We start from the raw sequence: 17,864 nt of genomic DNA, 5'->3' as shown, positions 1-17,864 counted from the left end.
CATTCTTTATACCAGACCTGTACAGCACGCACACAAAAAAGTGTGTAACCTTTAACTTTAATGTGCTATTTATATTTGATTTGACCCTAAATGATGTACATTTTAGGTTACCTGAGAAAACATTTTTACTGAACAATACACTGCAGTTCAAAAGTTTGGATCAATAAAGTTTTTTAAAGAAGTTTCTTATGCTCATCAAGGCTGTATCTATTTGATAAAAAAATACTGAATATTATTTCACAAAATAATAATGTGAAATATTGCAATTTAAAATAAATGTTTTCTATTTTAATATACTTTAAAATGTAATTAATTCCTGTGAAGCAAAGCAGTATTTTCAGAGTCACATGATCCTTTAGAAATCATTCTAATATGCTGATTTTTAACCAATGTTGGAAACAGTTGTACTGCTTTTTTATTTTTTTATACTGTATTTTTTGGGACCTGTTATATTTAAAAAAAATAAAAAGTTAAAAAGAACAGTGTTTAGTCAAAATAGAGAATGTTACAATATAAACTATTCAAAAGTTTGGGGTCAGAATTTTTTTTCTTTCTTTTTTAAAAATACTTTAAAAAAGTTTAAAGAAAGTTAAATAAACTTTATTCAGCAAGGATGTGTTAAATGGATAAAATATATAGTAAAGACTTCTATTGTTATTATTCTATTTCTATTTTGAATAAATGCTGTTCTTTTAAACATTTTATTAATCAAAGAAAAAAGTAACACAGGTTCCAAATAAATATGAAGCAGCACAACAGTTTCAACACTGATAATAAATCAGCATATTAGGATGATTTCTGAAGGATCATGGGACACTGAAGACTGGAGTAATGATGCTGAAAATTCAGCTTTGATCACAGGAATAAATACTATTTTAAAGTATACGTATTAAAATAGGAAACCAATATTAGAAATTACAATAAAATTTACTATATCACAGTTTCTGTATTTTTGAAATGAATACAGCCTTGATGAGCAAGAGACGCAAAGTCAAAAACCTGATAAATAATTGACCTTGTTTTTGAGTCTATAATATAGGCCTAACATAATATTTTATCAAAACAAACTATTTAAACTGATAGAATAGAATAGAATACAAACTGAAGCAAAACTTAAGCTGAGGTCTGAAAGTTAAATATAAAAGAATGTGAACATACGAATTCTTCTATAGCTGTCTAAACATCATTATGAAGTATTCGCATTCACCGGCTCTAACTCTGTCATGACATCAGCTCTATAGCGGTTTGCCCGAGCATTGCTATTCTTTCCTTTTTACTGGCGGCATTCAATCAAATGGCTTCCCAACTCATTTTTGTGTGCCCGAGGAACATTATTTCTTCTGCGCAGCCGCGGTGGAAGAGCGCGGTCGCGCGCGCTCAGCTTCGAGGGAACATTGCGTGAGAGCCCTGTATTTTGAGGTAGCCCGTCGGGCAGGGCAGTGATACATTTTGGTAGCCCGACTGGAAAACACAATAGCCCCGGGACATCGGGCTAGCGATTTTGCGAGCCCTGATATTGGTAGGCAAGATGGTTTTGTACCCTTCCAAATTCATTCTGCTACTGTCATCATACATTAAGTCATCAGTAAAGTTGAGAGGGCCTGTTCCAGAGTCAGCCATGCATGCCCATGCCATGACACCACCTCCACCATGCTTTACAGATGAGGCTGTATGCTTGGGATCATTTGCAGTTTTCTTTTTTTCCTCCACATCTTTGTCTCATTTTTCCATAAACACAGTTCCAAAACTCTTCTGGCTCACCTTTGTGCTTTTTTGCAAACTCTAATCAAATTCAATGCAAATTCTATTTCTGGTGCTGATCAGAGGTTTGCATCTTGCTGTGTAGCATCTATAATTCTGTGTCAAAGTCTCCTGAGGACAGTAGATTGTCAGAGCATCACCCCAGCTTTCTGGAAGTTGTTGATGATTTTACAGACACGTCTTTTAGGGTTAATTTTCACAGCTTTTATGATTTGTCTGTCATCAACTACTGTTGTTTTCTCAGCCGATCAGGTAGTTGTTGGTTGTTGGTGGTTTCCAAACTCTTGATTTCTCCATGCCCTTTGTTTTTGCTATAGCTCTAATTGACTTCCTCTTTTCTTTTAGCATCCATATTGCTTGCTTTTCAAAGTCAGCTCCCTCATCTTCATCCTGGTTTGTGTGTGTCATCATCGAATGCAGGATTCAGAATACAGAAGTAATGGATATAACTGATACAACACATTCCCTGCTTTTAATATCTGAAGAACTAATGCAACAGTGTGACCTCAACCTGTGAGGCAACGGTTCCAATACTTATGCTCACATCAGATAGGGGGATGAAACTCTAAAAGTGCTGAACTTCTTAGCTGGTAAAACATATATGTGTTGAATCACCCAATAATAAAATGTGACATTCTGTAGTTTTGCCTCATAGTAATTTTTTAATCATATTTGTAAATGTCTTACCACCACAGCCAACAGAGCAATTTTGTCTTTACTGTTCCAATACTTTTGTGTGTGTGTGTGTGTGTGTGTGTATATATTACACTCACTCCGGAGGTTACTCCGAGTCTGCCTGAGGTAGCTTATTAACATCCATGTCAACATTACTGTCTGGCTTTCTAGATAATGAATGTACAGGGAAAGGCTCCATTAAGCCATTGTGTCTCAATAGCCTAAAGGAAAAAATGTGGACATTCAAGCTGCAAGAAATGCCAGAGATGATCCGACTGGAGCCAAGGCAGAGGTTAAGGCAGCAACTTACTCTTTGCAGGCGTTGGAGACGTGGGCAGGTACAGTGTATTTGCAGTCCATGATCATAGTCAGGGTCTCGCTGTCGTTGGCCTCTTGGAAAGGAGGCTGACCGCACACCAGCATGAAGAGGATGACCCCTAGACTCCAGATATCTACAGGGAAGAAGGTTCAAATGTCATCAGTATTTTCAACAGACTGTTTAATTCATTAGAATAGTGAAGAGAGAGAGAAAAAAAAACATCATAGAGCCTTCATTGCCTCAGGAAGGCAGAATGAAACAAGACAGACAAAGGTCTACATACTTACAATGCCAACCAAGAATTTGGCAAAGAGCAACATCTGGCACATTATTTGCATTCATTTTCAGTATTTATGATTCTCAATAAACAGTGTCTGCTCATTTTCCCATGGTAGTGAGACACTTCCACAGGTGGTTTTGGTGCAGACCTGATTTCAACTGATTTATTTACTTGTATTAGTGTGAATAAAAGCTGTCATCTATGCTTGGTTGCACACAAATGAACTGCATTATTTGGTTTAAAAAAAACTAAACATTCTGGACTACATCAAATGTAAAAGTTTTGAACACAATTTTAAAGGATTAATTCAACCAAAAATGAAATCTTTGACATCATGGTATACAAAAGAACCACATGATTCAGATTGACAATAGTGTAGGATATCAGAGACTGAATCAGACAATTTTAAGATGCATCAGAACATTGAAACCTGAGGAGCTGGAATGCAGAGAGGCCTTAAGGAAATAGGACGTCATAAATCTAGTTTGAAGCAAGAAAGCCTCTTTCACAAAACAGCTTGCAACATTGAGACAAAAGAACACTTATTGATAATTCCAATTCAAGAAGGAGACTGTCAAATTTGTTGAAAATCATGAGCTACAGACTTCCCCCATACAAGAAAAAACAGACTTGAATTCCTTTCTCTAAAGAACACGCCTTCGTTCACCATAGAACTATACAAAGACTTTCTTTTTCATATGCACATAAAATCATCCTAAAAGGACATTTCTTTGCAGAACCCCATATTATGTTTTAATCAAATAACATGTATGTCTTTTTAATCATTATTGAATAGCTGAAGGATTCAAATTCATGTTTAGTATGTATGAGTTTGTAAAATCATGCTTTAAATGTTTCTTCCAATCAATTCTTTGTCAAATGCATCATAGTCTTGTTATCGAAATCATGTTCAAAAGTATACTTTGCAAGAGCCTGTAAAGTTCGGACCTCTGACTGAACCGTTAACAAGTTGATTAATGATTTGGTGGAGACACAAAGCAACTCCCCAAGCAAGGACAGTATCTAATTGGTCAAGACGTCCAGAGGGGATGTGTCCAGAAGCCGAGTTTAAAAACTCAGGACTCCATCAAACGCCCTCTCTTGTCACTCTCACTCTTCTTCGTAAAAATGCTCTCTTAGTTACTCTCTTCTTCTCTTTTGCCACCGCATGCTGCTCTTTGAGCGTGCTCTGGCCCACATGCCAGCTGCTACCGCGATGGAAAGAAAACCAACCTAGTCTCGTTACATCCTTTTATTATTTTACTTTAGTTTCTTTTCTTTCCGTGGAGTTTCGTGTTCTAATGTAAGTTTGCTACAAAGTCCAGCTCCGACTGCACTTGCTTCAAACTTCGACCAGACCAACTCCGCATCCTCAGCCAACGCCCAAGACCTCACTTCAAAGACTATTGAACTTCCAGCCAATCAGACACTTCGGGGAATCCCCTGTCTGCAATGAGACACAAAGGAAACCCGTAACACAGGCAATGCAAGCAAGTAACGCCTCCAAGTTCTGAATTGGTGACTTTAATATAAATCTTAGCCTCATTGAGAAACTCAAAGCGAGGGTTAAATAAGTGATTGATGGTTGTTCAGGTCTATGCAATTGAACATATTGCTGTAAACTTGGGATTTCACATTTTCATTCTCTTAAACTCATCCTTTCCTCACTTTCTGCAACGTGTGAATGCTTGTGTTCATGTGTTAGATTAGTTTATGTCTTAGGTATTACGCTTACAATAGTGTTCTGAAGGAAAGGGGGGCATACTGAATTTTGTTTCAAACTCAATAAAACAACATTTTTAAGGATTAGTTCACCTCAAAATGAAAAGCCAATCATAATTTCACAAAAAAGAACCAAATGATTCAGATTAAAAAGAGTGTTCTGATGGACAGGGGGACAAACTGAATTTGGTCAAATGTAACAAACTCAATCGAATGTAACAAATATGAACACAATTTTAAAGGATTAGTTTAGCACAAAATTGAAATTGACAATCTCATATCATCTCAAATATTTCTTGCGTATTTTACTACAAAAGAAAAAAATAAATAAATAAATGGATTGATTGTTAAATTTTTAGAGTGAATGATCATTGTGAGACTGGCATACAGTGTTTCAGACTATGAATAAAATAGTCTCAATTGTGACAAAAAATTAACATTTGTGACAATGTCTTATAATCTAGAGACTATACTGGCAACAGTTGGGAAAACCAGTAGAGAGCTGGCACACAGATATCCCTGAAGTTCTGTGCAAATGTTACTAATCACAAAATGCTACAGTTTTAAAGACGTGTGGTCTCTAGAACTGATGGCAGTTTCTTTTTTTTTTTTTTTTTTAATCGTGTGACACTAATGTGCAAAGTGCGAGATGCTCAGTGACTCTGTGCTCTGGTGGTGAACAGCGGAAAGTCAACAGAGTTTGGGAGAAGTGGCCGAGCCCATTAACAGACCTTAAATCAATTTAGCAGCGTGGGTGGCCCCACAGACTGAGAAAAATTGTTTTTTCTCAGCCAAAATCTGCCCCACGAGCCCTGACTGTCAAAACCCAAGGGACGTAATTAACAAGTGCTACGGAATGTTCAAACAGTGAAAAAACACTGCATGAGTGGTCTGTAGCAGCATGCACTTTCTAATCTTAAATCAGAAATTGTAAGTACAGCTGTAAATGAAATGAGAGAGAAAGTTTAAGCAAATCTTCCATTAGCCCTTCCCTCTCCAGGGATGTCACCGCAACTACGGCAACAGTTTGCAGTGGCAAGAAGCAATGAAATTGACAACACATTTGAGAAAATGGAAGAGGCATGATTTCTTGCTCTAGCTTGCACAGATGGCAGGGGTGCATTTCTAGAAAGTACTGGGAGATGTTTTATCTGATAATGGCCCCTCGGAGAGCTCCAATCTGCTGCGGAGTGTGCAGCAGTACACCTGAGGCACTGAACTGCCGTGGTTATGCACCGTGCCAGTGGTTCTGGACCGTTTCCGTCCCTGCTGGGACTGTTCAGCTGTAATGACCTGTACACCCGCAGACTGCGAGTTCTGCTCTGACCACTGACAGACCGATGGATCAGAAACAAATCTGGCCCAGCAAGAGCTCACTGTATAGCCAGATATCCTGCAGTGTTTAAAACTCTACCACTGACACCAGGGTAAACACACAGCATGCTCAATCTATGGACAATATGATTGTGTGAGCTTTGTCAGTTCGCGATTAATTGCATCCAAAATAAAAGTTTTTATTTACATAATATGTGTGCATGTACTGTGTATATTTATTATGTATATATAAAACACACACACGTATACATTTAAGAAAAATTTTATATTTGTATATTAAATATATTTATATATAATATAAATTATATAAATATAAATATATACATGTAAATATTTTCAAAATATATACTGTATGTGTGTGTATTTATATATACATATTAAATATACAGTACACAAACATATATTTCATAAACAAAAACTTTTATTTTGGATGCGATTAATCGTGATGAATCGTTTGACAGCCCTACTTTATAGTTATCGTGCTTGGTGTGAACGGGCCTTTATTTTTGTAATTACTGGGGACCAGGTGTGCCATAAAAAATTATATTACTAATTTATTAATAAAAAAGTAAAGAAATCAAATGTCAAAAACAAAAATGTTGTTATCACTCATGTCATTCCAAACCAATAACCTTAATTTACATTAATGACAAAATTTTCATTTTAAATAAATCAAATAGCATTAATGTCTATTTATTTGTCAATTTAATGTAAATGTGATTAAATGAATGTTGTTAAAATTATTTATGTTTAATGACATTTTAACCAAGAATTAAATAAATGTTTATTTACATGTCAATTTGATACGTATTATTTTATGTATTGAAAAAATAATCCTGCTGTACACTGAAAGATCTGGTTGAAATAACTTGAGCACTTATGTTTCAACGCTTGACCTGTGCACAATTGCTGGAAAACGCTGGACACACATCATGTGAAAGGGCCTTCATTCACTTGATAGCTTCCTTCAGTCATTCAACACAGGACTCAGCTCACTATTATAAGAATCACAATCAAGTTACTGATAGATCATGCCTTTGCCAATTTATTAGAGAAAAGAAACTGCGACAAAAGCCAAACACAAACAAAGACACTGAAACTCCCATTGAGATACTGACATTATAACAATACGAAGATATTCAGAGACACCATCTCTGACATTCACAGCTCTCTGGCACATCAAAAAGATCAATCCAAGCTAAATAAATCAAACAACTAATTTCACCGTCTGAGTATTTCAAATATAAACGCACTGGGCGATAGGACTATGCCTCAAACACACTCTCTCCAGCGCTAGACAAAGACTAATGGGTTGTGGCCAAACAAAGGGCCGCTTTAGTGTACGAGTCCATCTGTGGCGCTCTGTCTGTCAGCTGTGGATGAACTTCAATGTAGTTCCCTCATAAAGAAACAATGGCTCAGTCTGTGAAGTCTGCAGTAGAACTGTAGCAAGTCATCAACAGATGCCATCACCATTACGCCCCTCGGTGACTGGAGAGCTTTTCTTTGTGTCAAGCCGTCAGATGCAGCTCTATCCAGGGTTCGTTGTCACAGTGCACTTGACGCCAGGGCTCATTATGCAAAATTTGGGTTATTTTAACCTCAAGACTGGACAATGCTCAAGCCTGGATGCATCTTAGACTGTTACACAACCTTGGCGCTAGAAATGCCTGCACTAAACATAAAATATTTACAGCATAATGTAATCCAAGATCGATTCACTAGCATGGCGTGCACATACACAGTCCAACCATAACTAATCTCAAATGCTTTATTTAAGCCTTTCAATACACTGAACAACTAAAACAACAAGAATGAATCAATGTATTAATAATAATCTTAATAAAACTTGCATTTAAAAAGTAGACATTTAATAATTTAAACATGACTTTAACAGCTTTAAATATGCATATTTGTTATTTTTCCCCCTTATATTATTAAATATAAGGTTTTAGATTTTTATTGATGGCACTGGAAAACCTACAAAATGTAACATGCCAACAATCTCATTCTCCATCCACTTATGATATCAACTTAATAAACTCAAAACGATGTCAGTTCAGTAATAAATCCTTTCTTCCAAAATGTATAAAACACTTCTATATCCTGCATCCCTGTGAAAGCAAAGCTTGCGTTCCTCACTCACATCCTTCATGTTTCCCACAGTCTTCACATGCTGCTCACGACTGCTCCATACATGCATAATGTGAGTGAAAATCAGCATGTGAGACCGCTCGGGTTTGCTGTAAACTAGAGCTCTCTATAATTCAGACAAAAAAAGAAGCTCACATGGAAAACTACTGTGACTTAATATTCTCAACAATGAATCTGATAACAACAAAAAAGGGTTAGGCTGTACAGTCTGAAGAAATTAAAGTCATTTGAAAGTTAAAGAAGAAGATCCATTTCAGTCGATCCGCTATGGGAGCTTTTAGGAGTGACGGTCATGCTCTCATGTTGAATGTGACAGGTGAGCTGGCATTACGTAACACAGGCGCAACACAGTCTGCATGCGAGTGGTGTGACTTTAAGGAGTTTTAAAAATGAGCCTGCCTCATTAAATAAAAAAAAAGGACCTGCCAATACTTTTAAGGTGTTCTGAGTGTTTTGTAAGCACACAGACATGTATTTGCATACTGGCCCAAGTCAAAAGACAGACAGACAGATACATAAGGTCTTTAGAAAAAAGTAAAAAATTTAACATTAAAAAAAAAAAAATCAGTACAATATACTGCATTAACATAAATGACTTTTAGGAATAAAGGAATGTTCCATATTTATTTATTTAATTAATTGGTGTTTTATTTTGAATTTTGCCTTTCGTTGCTTTGTGATTTAGGCTTCGCACTTTCAGTTCTTTTTTGTTTGTTTTTTTAATCAGTGTACTTTCACATTCCCAGAAATCCCTGAGACATCAAATCATATGATTGCATTTTATATAGTTTTTTTTCTCATTTTCTTATTTCTGTTAAAGGCTAAATTAAATGCCAAGTAAATTGGAAAATTAACTATATCGCAATGAAAAGTATGGTTAAAAGTTGTAAAACATGTTACTCCATAATACCTGAAACATTATCACTGTATGTTTACACTAAAATTCACACAATTAGAGGCGTCATGCATTTTTGTAAATAAATAGGATGTGGTTTGAGTTCAGTGTTTTGTTCAATTTTCCAACTCTAAGTATGAGTAATAGTAACTCATAATCCGCAGGACTGCATGACAGAAAGCATGACACTTTCAAATACACAAGACCTTAACTAGTGCTGTACTATTACATAAGACTCACTGGATTTCATAAAGTCATAAACTGAAAAAAAAATTATGTACAGTTCTTCAAGCTAAAAAATAAAATCAGATGTCTATAATTGAAGTTTATCAAATGTTAAGTCATAAAAAGTACTTTTCAATAACATTTGAAATGTTAGTTACCCTATACAAATTTTTAGTTAAACATATGACTCATGACATTTGGACACTTACATGATGGATGAAAATGGATGGAACAAGATATGAAAACATTTGCCATTTATTTACATAAATATAAAACCGGTGCAAACAATTTACAAGTGAAGTTATAAAGCCACGTTAGAGATAAATAAAGTTGTTGGGGTTTTTTTAAGCTTGCAACCTGATGAATTTATTAATTAAAAAGCAAATACAAAAATGAATAAGATAAGATGCATTTAAAAAAAAAAAAGTTTATATTTTTGCTACATTTAACAATTTAAACTGCTTCAATTTTGTATGTTTATTTGTCAATTTAAATTGACTATCATTCAATTTTGCTACATTTTTTAAATTCCCTAGACATTTTAAATGTATTTATTTGTAATAAATGATTAATTGATTTACATTGCATGTGTGCAAATGACAGCCACTGTATTAAAATATGAAAGCATTTAAACATACATTTTTAAGAAATTATAGCATGGGCAGAAAAAGCCATTAAAAATATATATATATGCCATTCAGGTGTCTAATAACATCCTGTGACTGCTGACCTGAACCCATAGGGACCGAAACAATGAGGACTATTTACGTTTCAGTGCAGGGCCTAAGCGTTTTTTTTATGTTTGTGGCATCTGTGAGCTCTAACTGATGCTCCAGCAAGAACTGAAAGATACAGATTTGTAGCACATCCTTGTTTGCGGGCAGTAGGTTCATGAGGAAAAGAACTAACCACTGTGTGCCCTCCTTCTGTGCTATCACAATATAAAGAGTCCTATTGAAACAAAGGTCAGACAGCTGCTGAAAAGACTCACTGTCTGAGAAGAAAGGTGTGTGTTACTGAACAAGGAAGTTGCGTGCAAAAACACGCACACACAAAACATATGAAGTGCCTAATCACTGCACAAACACCTGTGACAACAGACAATACCAACTGGGGAAGGCCAGTCAGTTTTATTTTTAGACATTAATAATGTTCTCTGCTCACGCAACTAGACACCAACTGATGTTGCTTGATATTAACCGAGTCCTCAGAGTTCAGAAAAACAGATGAACCATAACATTTCATCTGAAGAGACCATCAGGGAAACCAATCTTGATGTGAGCGATGAAGGGAACAACTGGCATCAAAAGAACACTGCAAAGCACTGAATACTGCTATGAACCACCTCGGTACAGTTATCTAGCTGGCTAATACGTTGTATATGAGGTTGCTAAAACTGTAGAAAACAATTTGATATATTTTAATAAATCAGAACGAGTTTAAAATGACAATTGTTTTTCAAATAAAGTTTGTTCATAATGTCAGTTTATAATTACATTTAGCTAATAGTGTCCCAGATTAAAACCTAAACCAGGGTGTCAAGCTCAGTTCTTGGAGAGTTTTGTTCCAACCCCTGCTCCAACACACAAACCATCTAGTTTTCAAATAAGCCTGATTGACTTGATTAGCTGGATCAGGTGTGTTCAATTAGGGTGGCATCTAAACTCCGCAGGGCTCCGGCCCTCCAGGAACTGAGTTTGACACCCCTGACCTAAACGGATAGTTCACCATCAAGATGTTCTAAACCAGTGGTTTTCAATCCTGTTCCTGGGGACAAATACAAATATCATTTATGTACAGTACAAACAACTTAGGGCCTAGCACCAAACCTTGCGGAACACCACAAGTAACTTTCATTAAATCGGATTTAACATTATTAATTCGTACAAATTGATGTCTGTCATCGAGGTAACTTTTTATCCAAGCAAAAGCTTTCCCTCTTATACCATATCTCTCCAGTTTCATCATTAATAATCCATAATCAATAGTGTCAAAAGCTTTTTTTAAATTTAGGAACACCCCCACAGTTAATTCATTATTATCCATTGAAGAAGATATCTCTTCTACCAGTTCCATCATAGCCATTGAGGTCGACCTGTTTGTTCTAAAACCATACTGATGATCACTCAATAATTTGTGTTTATCTATAAAATTATCAAGCCTGTGCACAAATATTTTGAACTGGGAAAGAAGAGAAATTGGTCTGTAGTTGGAAAAACAGTGACGATCTTTAATAACTTAGCTGTTTTCATATTACTAGGGAATATTCCTGTTAAAAAGGACTGATTACAAATGTGTGTAAATGGTTTTACTATGTTCTATAATACTTTTTATTAACGACATGTCAATATCATTACAATCAGTGGAATATTTAGTCTTACAGTTGTTAATGTTGAGTATTTCCTTTTCGCCAACTCCCCTTATAAACACCGAATAATCATTACTGGAAATATTCATTTCATCTATCCTATCCCCAGTTCTTTGCTCCACGATCACTTTTGCTAAATTGCTCCCAATATTTACAAAATACTCATTGAATTCATTGACAATGTCAATGTCAAATCTGGACCTGGCAGAAAAAAAAAAAGTCTTGTTTAGCCCTGAAAGAGTGGGACGTATCAGTGAACCTGCACCTGGAGCCTTTTTCTTCTGTCCTGGTGTCAGGTCTGATGGGTGATCTGAACGGGGGCACATGTCTCTGGAAAACCTCAAGAGTGCTGGACACACCTGGTTCAACAGCGGCAGCAGGTGTTACCATAGCAACCAGCGGCCTGGATTAATGGCCCTCCGGATGGACTTCACATTGTACACCTGTCTCAGGCAAAATCAGGAAAAGAAAGACGCCACTCTAAACATAGTTCCTCCATTTCCTTTAATAGCCTGCACCATCCATCTCTCACATTTGTGTTCTGCTTCCTCTCTCTGTGATCCAGAGCTTCAGCATTGCACAGCACAGAAGATACACCTCACTGCCGTCCACTCGTTGTGGTGCCAGTGCAGCAGAAGTGACAGAACTCGCGTAAGCGTGCAGGCAGCATATGTGACTTGCTGGAGCTTTAATTAGTGATTGGGGATTAGTCACTTGGCAACTTTCTCTGGTGAGCTCACTGCACCGGTTCTCCTCTCCAGTAACCAGCTTCAGAGCGGCCCATAGAGGAGCATCGTGCTGCTCTGACAGAAAGCACGCATCATTTCCTCTTCTAACACAAATGAAAAAGAGTCATTCACTGTTAACTAGCCTACCCCAATGCTCCCGCACATCACAAAACGACACAACAGGCTAGTCACAGCTGACATCCTGCTGACATTAGTCTGTGGTAAGAGTTGGTTAGAGCAAGAATCTTTCTTTTTATATCTATACACTACCTTTCAAAAAGTTAGAAGTTGGTAAGATTTTTTAAAACTTTTCTGAAAGATGTTTATTATGCAAAGGCTGCATTTATTTAAATAGCATTTCTTTGAAATGGCGTAAACGTCTTTACTGTCACTTTTGATCAATTTAATGCATCCTTGTTGAATAAATACCTTTAGCAGTCAAGGTAATGATCCACTGCACTATCCACTTTTCACTTTTGTCAGTTTCATTCCATTGGTTAGCGATGTCTTGATACCAATATTTGATTAGCTTATAATAACATGCTCTAGATATCAATTTCAATATTGCACCAAAAACATATACACACTTGTTTATTTAAATAGTTGACTATTAATATAAACAAATTAAAACAATGGCACACATAGCCTTAAAGCATTACTCAAATAAACAATGTTCCAAGGTTTACCAAATCATTATTTGAGCAAACAGTCAGTAATGAAGAAATAAATTAAAAGCAGTGAGTGGTTATCTTTTCTTCTGGCCAATATTGTTGCTTTATTAATATTAATGACATAATAGAGAACGGCAGGCAGGTCTATTAGCCTAATGCACTGTCAAGGCAAAACGCAGCGATTTGTTAGGAACTTTTCACATGCACAGCAGCATACCATACGCTACGCACAGTCTTCATGTAGCGCGTGCCGATTGTTCGAATGCAGCCACCTGTCATTCAAACAGCAGTTCATGTGTCAGTACTTTGAACTATCTACACTGTAGCAAGACTGGTATTGTTACTTAAAAAAAATTATTGACAAAGTACTGGTATTTTTTTCCTACCCAAGTAGTAAAAATAAAATATTATTGCATTAACATACTTCGTCATGATGGTTGTATTCATGCAAAGATATTACAAACCATCCAAACTAACTTTTGCATTTGATTTACATTGATCTTACTTAAGATATTATGACATAACAGTGGGACTGAAAATTAGCTTAATTTATGTTAAATTTCACTAAATATTGCAAGTCTTTAACAAATAATGCAATAACTATAGCATACGGGCCATTGCATGATGTTCTGATGAAAGATAACTTCAGAAAAAGTCATAAATAGCAAGCGTGAGACTCTCTAGGAGGTGAACCTGAGCTGTCGACTTGAGCTGAGGGACGCTGCTGGAAGTGTGGAAGAAAGCTGAGAACATTCACACACAATCTGCACTCCAGCCATCAGTCTTTAGGTGTGTGTGTGTGTGTGTGTGTATGTTTCCCGCAGTGTGTACACGTTTGCCTTTGGTGATGGTTTCCAATGACTGAATAGACAGGGTTCTAGATAGATGCAGCTATAAAAGAAACATTACATGATACCACTACAAGGTGTTCATGCTTTGCAGGAATTTGCAGTTTGGAAAAAATGTAGAGTCAATATAGTTTTGTTGATAAAGTTTGATTTTCAAGGTAGAACAATACAGGAATGTAACGTTTAAAACGAACCAAAAGCCTTGCGAACTCTTGAGCCAATAAACCAACCAACCACGGTCAAGACTGAATTTACAGACATCAGTGTTCATGGAATTCATCTTGTGTTTCCAGTGTTTAGATTATCATACAACAAATCGAACCAAAGTCAACACTACAGAGCTTAAAGAAAAACATGGAAAATTTGAGCTTTTCTATAAATAATAAATATTTAAGATTACAAGGACATCATGTTGATGCAAAGAAGCCACTATTTTGCCATCACTTAATAAGGAGACTATTTAATTAACATCCAAGGACACGATTTTCCATGTGCTGGGGCCAATATTTAAGACAGAAGCTCTGATTTGCTTGTCAGAGGCAGGAACTGATATAAAAATAAATGCATGCTCATCTAATAAGACAGTCTGTCTCTGAGGCTGCTGATTTAAAAACTAGCTAAACACAGACAGTGCTAGACAAATATTAAAGTCTATTTTTAGCGTCAATCCAGCAAAGGCCTGTTCACACACAGCAGTACAGATAAACATGACATTTGCAAACAATTTTGCACACAATGCATATAGTGTTGTTGTTTTTTTACATTTTTAGAGTATTAATTAAACAGCCTCTGAATTGAAATCAATCAATCATTTTAGCATTTAATTTAGAGAGTACTTGCAAAAACAAACAAAAATAAAATAAACATGAATTGAATGTGTCTACATTTCAATAAATTCCCATGACTGAAATTCATCATTTTAAAATGTATACAGGCTGTGGGAAATGTTTTTAAATCCTGTTGCACAAGGTTTCCCTGACAAAAGACTAGTTCAGGTGTAAATGTTAACTTAGGCTTGACTCTGTAAGTGAAGAGTTCAGAAGTGACATCTGAAGGAAACCAACAAGAACAAACATGTAAAGGTATGATTCGACATTTTGATCAGTCTTTCTAATCAGATATCATCAAGCATCAGGCTATCAATCAACTAACTGAAGTATAAAGTCAAATTCCTTTCAGAGTTGCCATCGTTTCAAACGACGGAAATTTTCACAAGCCTGTTTTTTTTTTTCCCCTCATTCAAGTAAAATCTCATTTACTTTATTATAACAGATGGCTTAAAATGTCAATGCCAAGGTAAAAATGTAATAAAAATAAATTAAGGATGGGTTAGGATAGTCAAGCATCTAAAGTTGCAATCTGATTCAAGGACAAATGAGAGAGATACATGAGTGCAAATGGTGTTCCAATAAATATATCTAGCCATAAACCATTGAAGTTATATCACAAGATTACAAATAAGCTGCTGTCGTATATGTTTTTAGACTTATTGTACAATGTTAAGCTCTAAGGAAATGTATTAAGTTGGGCCGCTTTCTGATTTTCCAAATAAACCCTGGAAATGGTTTAATTATGTGAAAATGAATCCCACTGCTCATCACTTTTATGAAGATTGAGACGCCAAGGTTAGGACATCTTGGCATGTGTTTCCATTACTGTAGAAAACTCTGCATCCATTAAGCCAGGGCATGTTCCATATTTCTCTTTTAAAAGATGATTGCAAAATGAGCAATTCAACACTGAAGGTCACTGCCAGTCACAAGTATTTTTTTCAATGCTAGTACACCAATTAGCTAAGTTCAAAATAAACACCCAATGTTCGCATCATATAGCATATTTTCTTGTAACCTTGTTACAAATACAGCTGAACAAATAGAAGTTTATGCAGAGCAGTAGGTGCTACACACAACCACAATACAATACAATGTTAGGTTATTTTCCCCAAATATTACCATTGCTTTAATTATAGCATTTATCCTGGTTTCACTTAATATTTCATTGCAGTTGAGCTGAAATGTATACATTTATAAAAAGAGACTATTGCAATTCAAGTAATATTGGTTTAACACAGGGATAAACCCATCAGGGGTCATATGATGCCGGTGCCATGTCGTGGAGACGCTGTTTCGTTGTGAAAGCAAAAGTACTTTGTTTGGGCTTCCAAAAGAGGATACAACTAGAAATCAGTGGTTAAGTTCATAGGCTGTTTCTATAAAGTGGGGCAATTCCCACTTTGCAAGGACAGTCTGGTGCTTCTGACTCACAGCCTGTAAGTATGTTTTCATATTTCAAGAATTTGCCAATGACTATTCAAACGCGAGTTTTGAGCATTGTAGAGTAGCACTTGTTGTTTGTCGTTTCTCCGATCACACATGCTGACATGGTAATGTTTAAGCGGAGAAATGCAACGCGACACGTAAAAAGCCAGTACAAGTCATTATAATCAGTAATTATGTCCCCGCTGGATGCAACAAATGCCTCGTTTATAATGGGTTTTGTTGTTTTTGTCTCGCCGGCACACGCCATCACCATACGGTAAGGGGCCTAACATATCACGCTTGAGGTATTCGGCCAAAAACAACGCACTGGATAGCTGGCCAATCAGAAGACACCTCGCTTCTCAGAACGATGAGCTTTGTAAAAATCGATGCGTTTCAGAAAGGCGGAGCATAGAGGAGCAACAATAATGTACAGTATGTCGAAAGCAATGTGATTTTTGAACCTTAAAACACAAACACATTACATCACACCAAATACACAAAATAATTTTCTTTTTAGCAACGTCATATGACCCCTTTAAACTATCCCTCCCCTGGTGTATTTATCCACATTACAAGAAATAACCACAAATGTAGGGCCCGACAGTTAGAGTGCAAAATGCACCTGTCTGCACGGCCTGTCTCTGTTTTACAGAGATGCATCTTTCCAGAAGCACAAAAAGGTATTAAACAGGTTTCCCAGCCAAACACTGGACAAATTATTATCGATTAGGAAGCGAAACCAGAAATCACCTCAGCAGGGAACCCACCGGCATCAGAGCACAATGTCTATTTGATCACACTGACAGTGTCAATAAAGAGTGTTTAATCAGGGCTCCAGCAGGGAAGCTCAGCTCAAACAAAGAGCGGATTAACCGTCCCACCACCTGCCTGTATAAGGACTGGAAATACAATTAACCAAAGACGATGCCTCAACAACTGCAGTGTTTGACAGATAGTTACCATACAAATGTGTACAGAGACACAGTACCAATACGGTTTAACTATGCTATCTGTGCTAGTGTGCTGGGATTGTCATCATGACCTTGGCTGCAGTAATTCATTAAATGAGGAGACATTATTGATTTGCATATTTCATATCAAGTGCTAAATCAATTACATCAGCAGCCACAAGTCATTTTTGGTGAGTTGATGGTTCAAGATGCTTTTGAAAGATGCTCAGGGCTCTCTCCTTTGTCGCTTTGTATTGGCCAGTCAATGGACTGAAGCTTTGCATGTCCCGACATGCCTAACGCCTCTACCACCTCTTAGCCTTGGAAAGATTAGATCTCAGCCTGCATCAACTTGCACGCTTGCGTTCATTATCTTGGGGAGCTAACATGGCAATGATGAAAGGAATCCGCCAACGCACTTCAGGAATGCATGGCCTTATGATCCAGAACGTGAAGCTCAAATGACAGTTCCTCTTAATAACTGACGAGAAGAACAGCATATGGAGTATCTAGGATTAAGGGGTTTGTTCTGACATGTTTTCTGATAAAGAGGTTAAGCTGTGTTATTGAGTGTACTCACACTAGGCGTTTTGAACCGTGCCCGAGCGCGTTTGACCCCCAAAGCCCAGTTAGTTTGGCCCAGCACGGAACAGATACTATTTTGTGTGCGCT

The 17,864-nt window shown here is 36.7% G+C and overlaps 1 protein-coding gene across 1 annotated transcript in view; it reads right to left on the bottom strand.

The window, feature by feature from the left end:
- The window catches only part of snrka (SNF related kinase a), a 45,350-nt gene that overhangs the window by 19,836 nt on the left and 7,650 nt on the right, over window positions 1-17,864 (bottom strand). Inside the window, exon 3 of the mRNA XM_079444219.1 lies at window positions 2,747-2,888. Coding sequence (XP_079300345.1) covers window positions 2,747-2,888 — 142 coding nt within the window. The remainder of the gene's footprint in view (window positions 1-2,746; window positions 2,889-17,864) is intronic.

Source organism: Barbus barbus (genome assembly GCF_936440315.1).
Source record: "Barbus barbus genome assembly, chromosome: 21".
NCBI classification, from domain to species: domain Eukaryota; kingdom Metazoa; phylum Chordata; class Actinopteri; order Cypriniformes; family Cyprinidae; genus Barbus; species Barbus barbus.
Note: the sequence above shows the minus strand (reverse complement) of the source record. Positions and strands in the feature narration are given on the sequence as shown.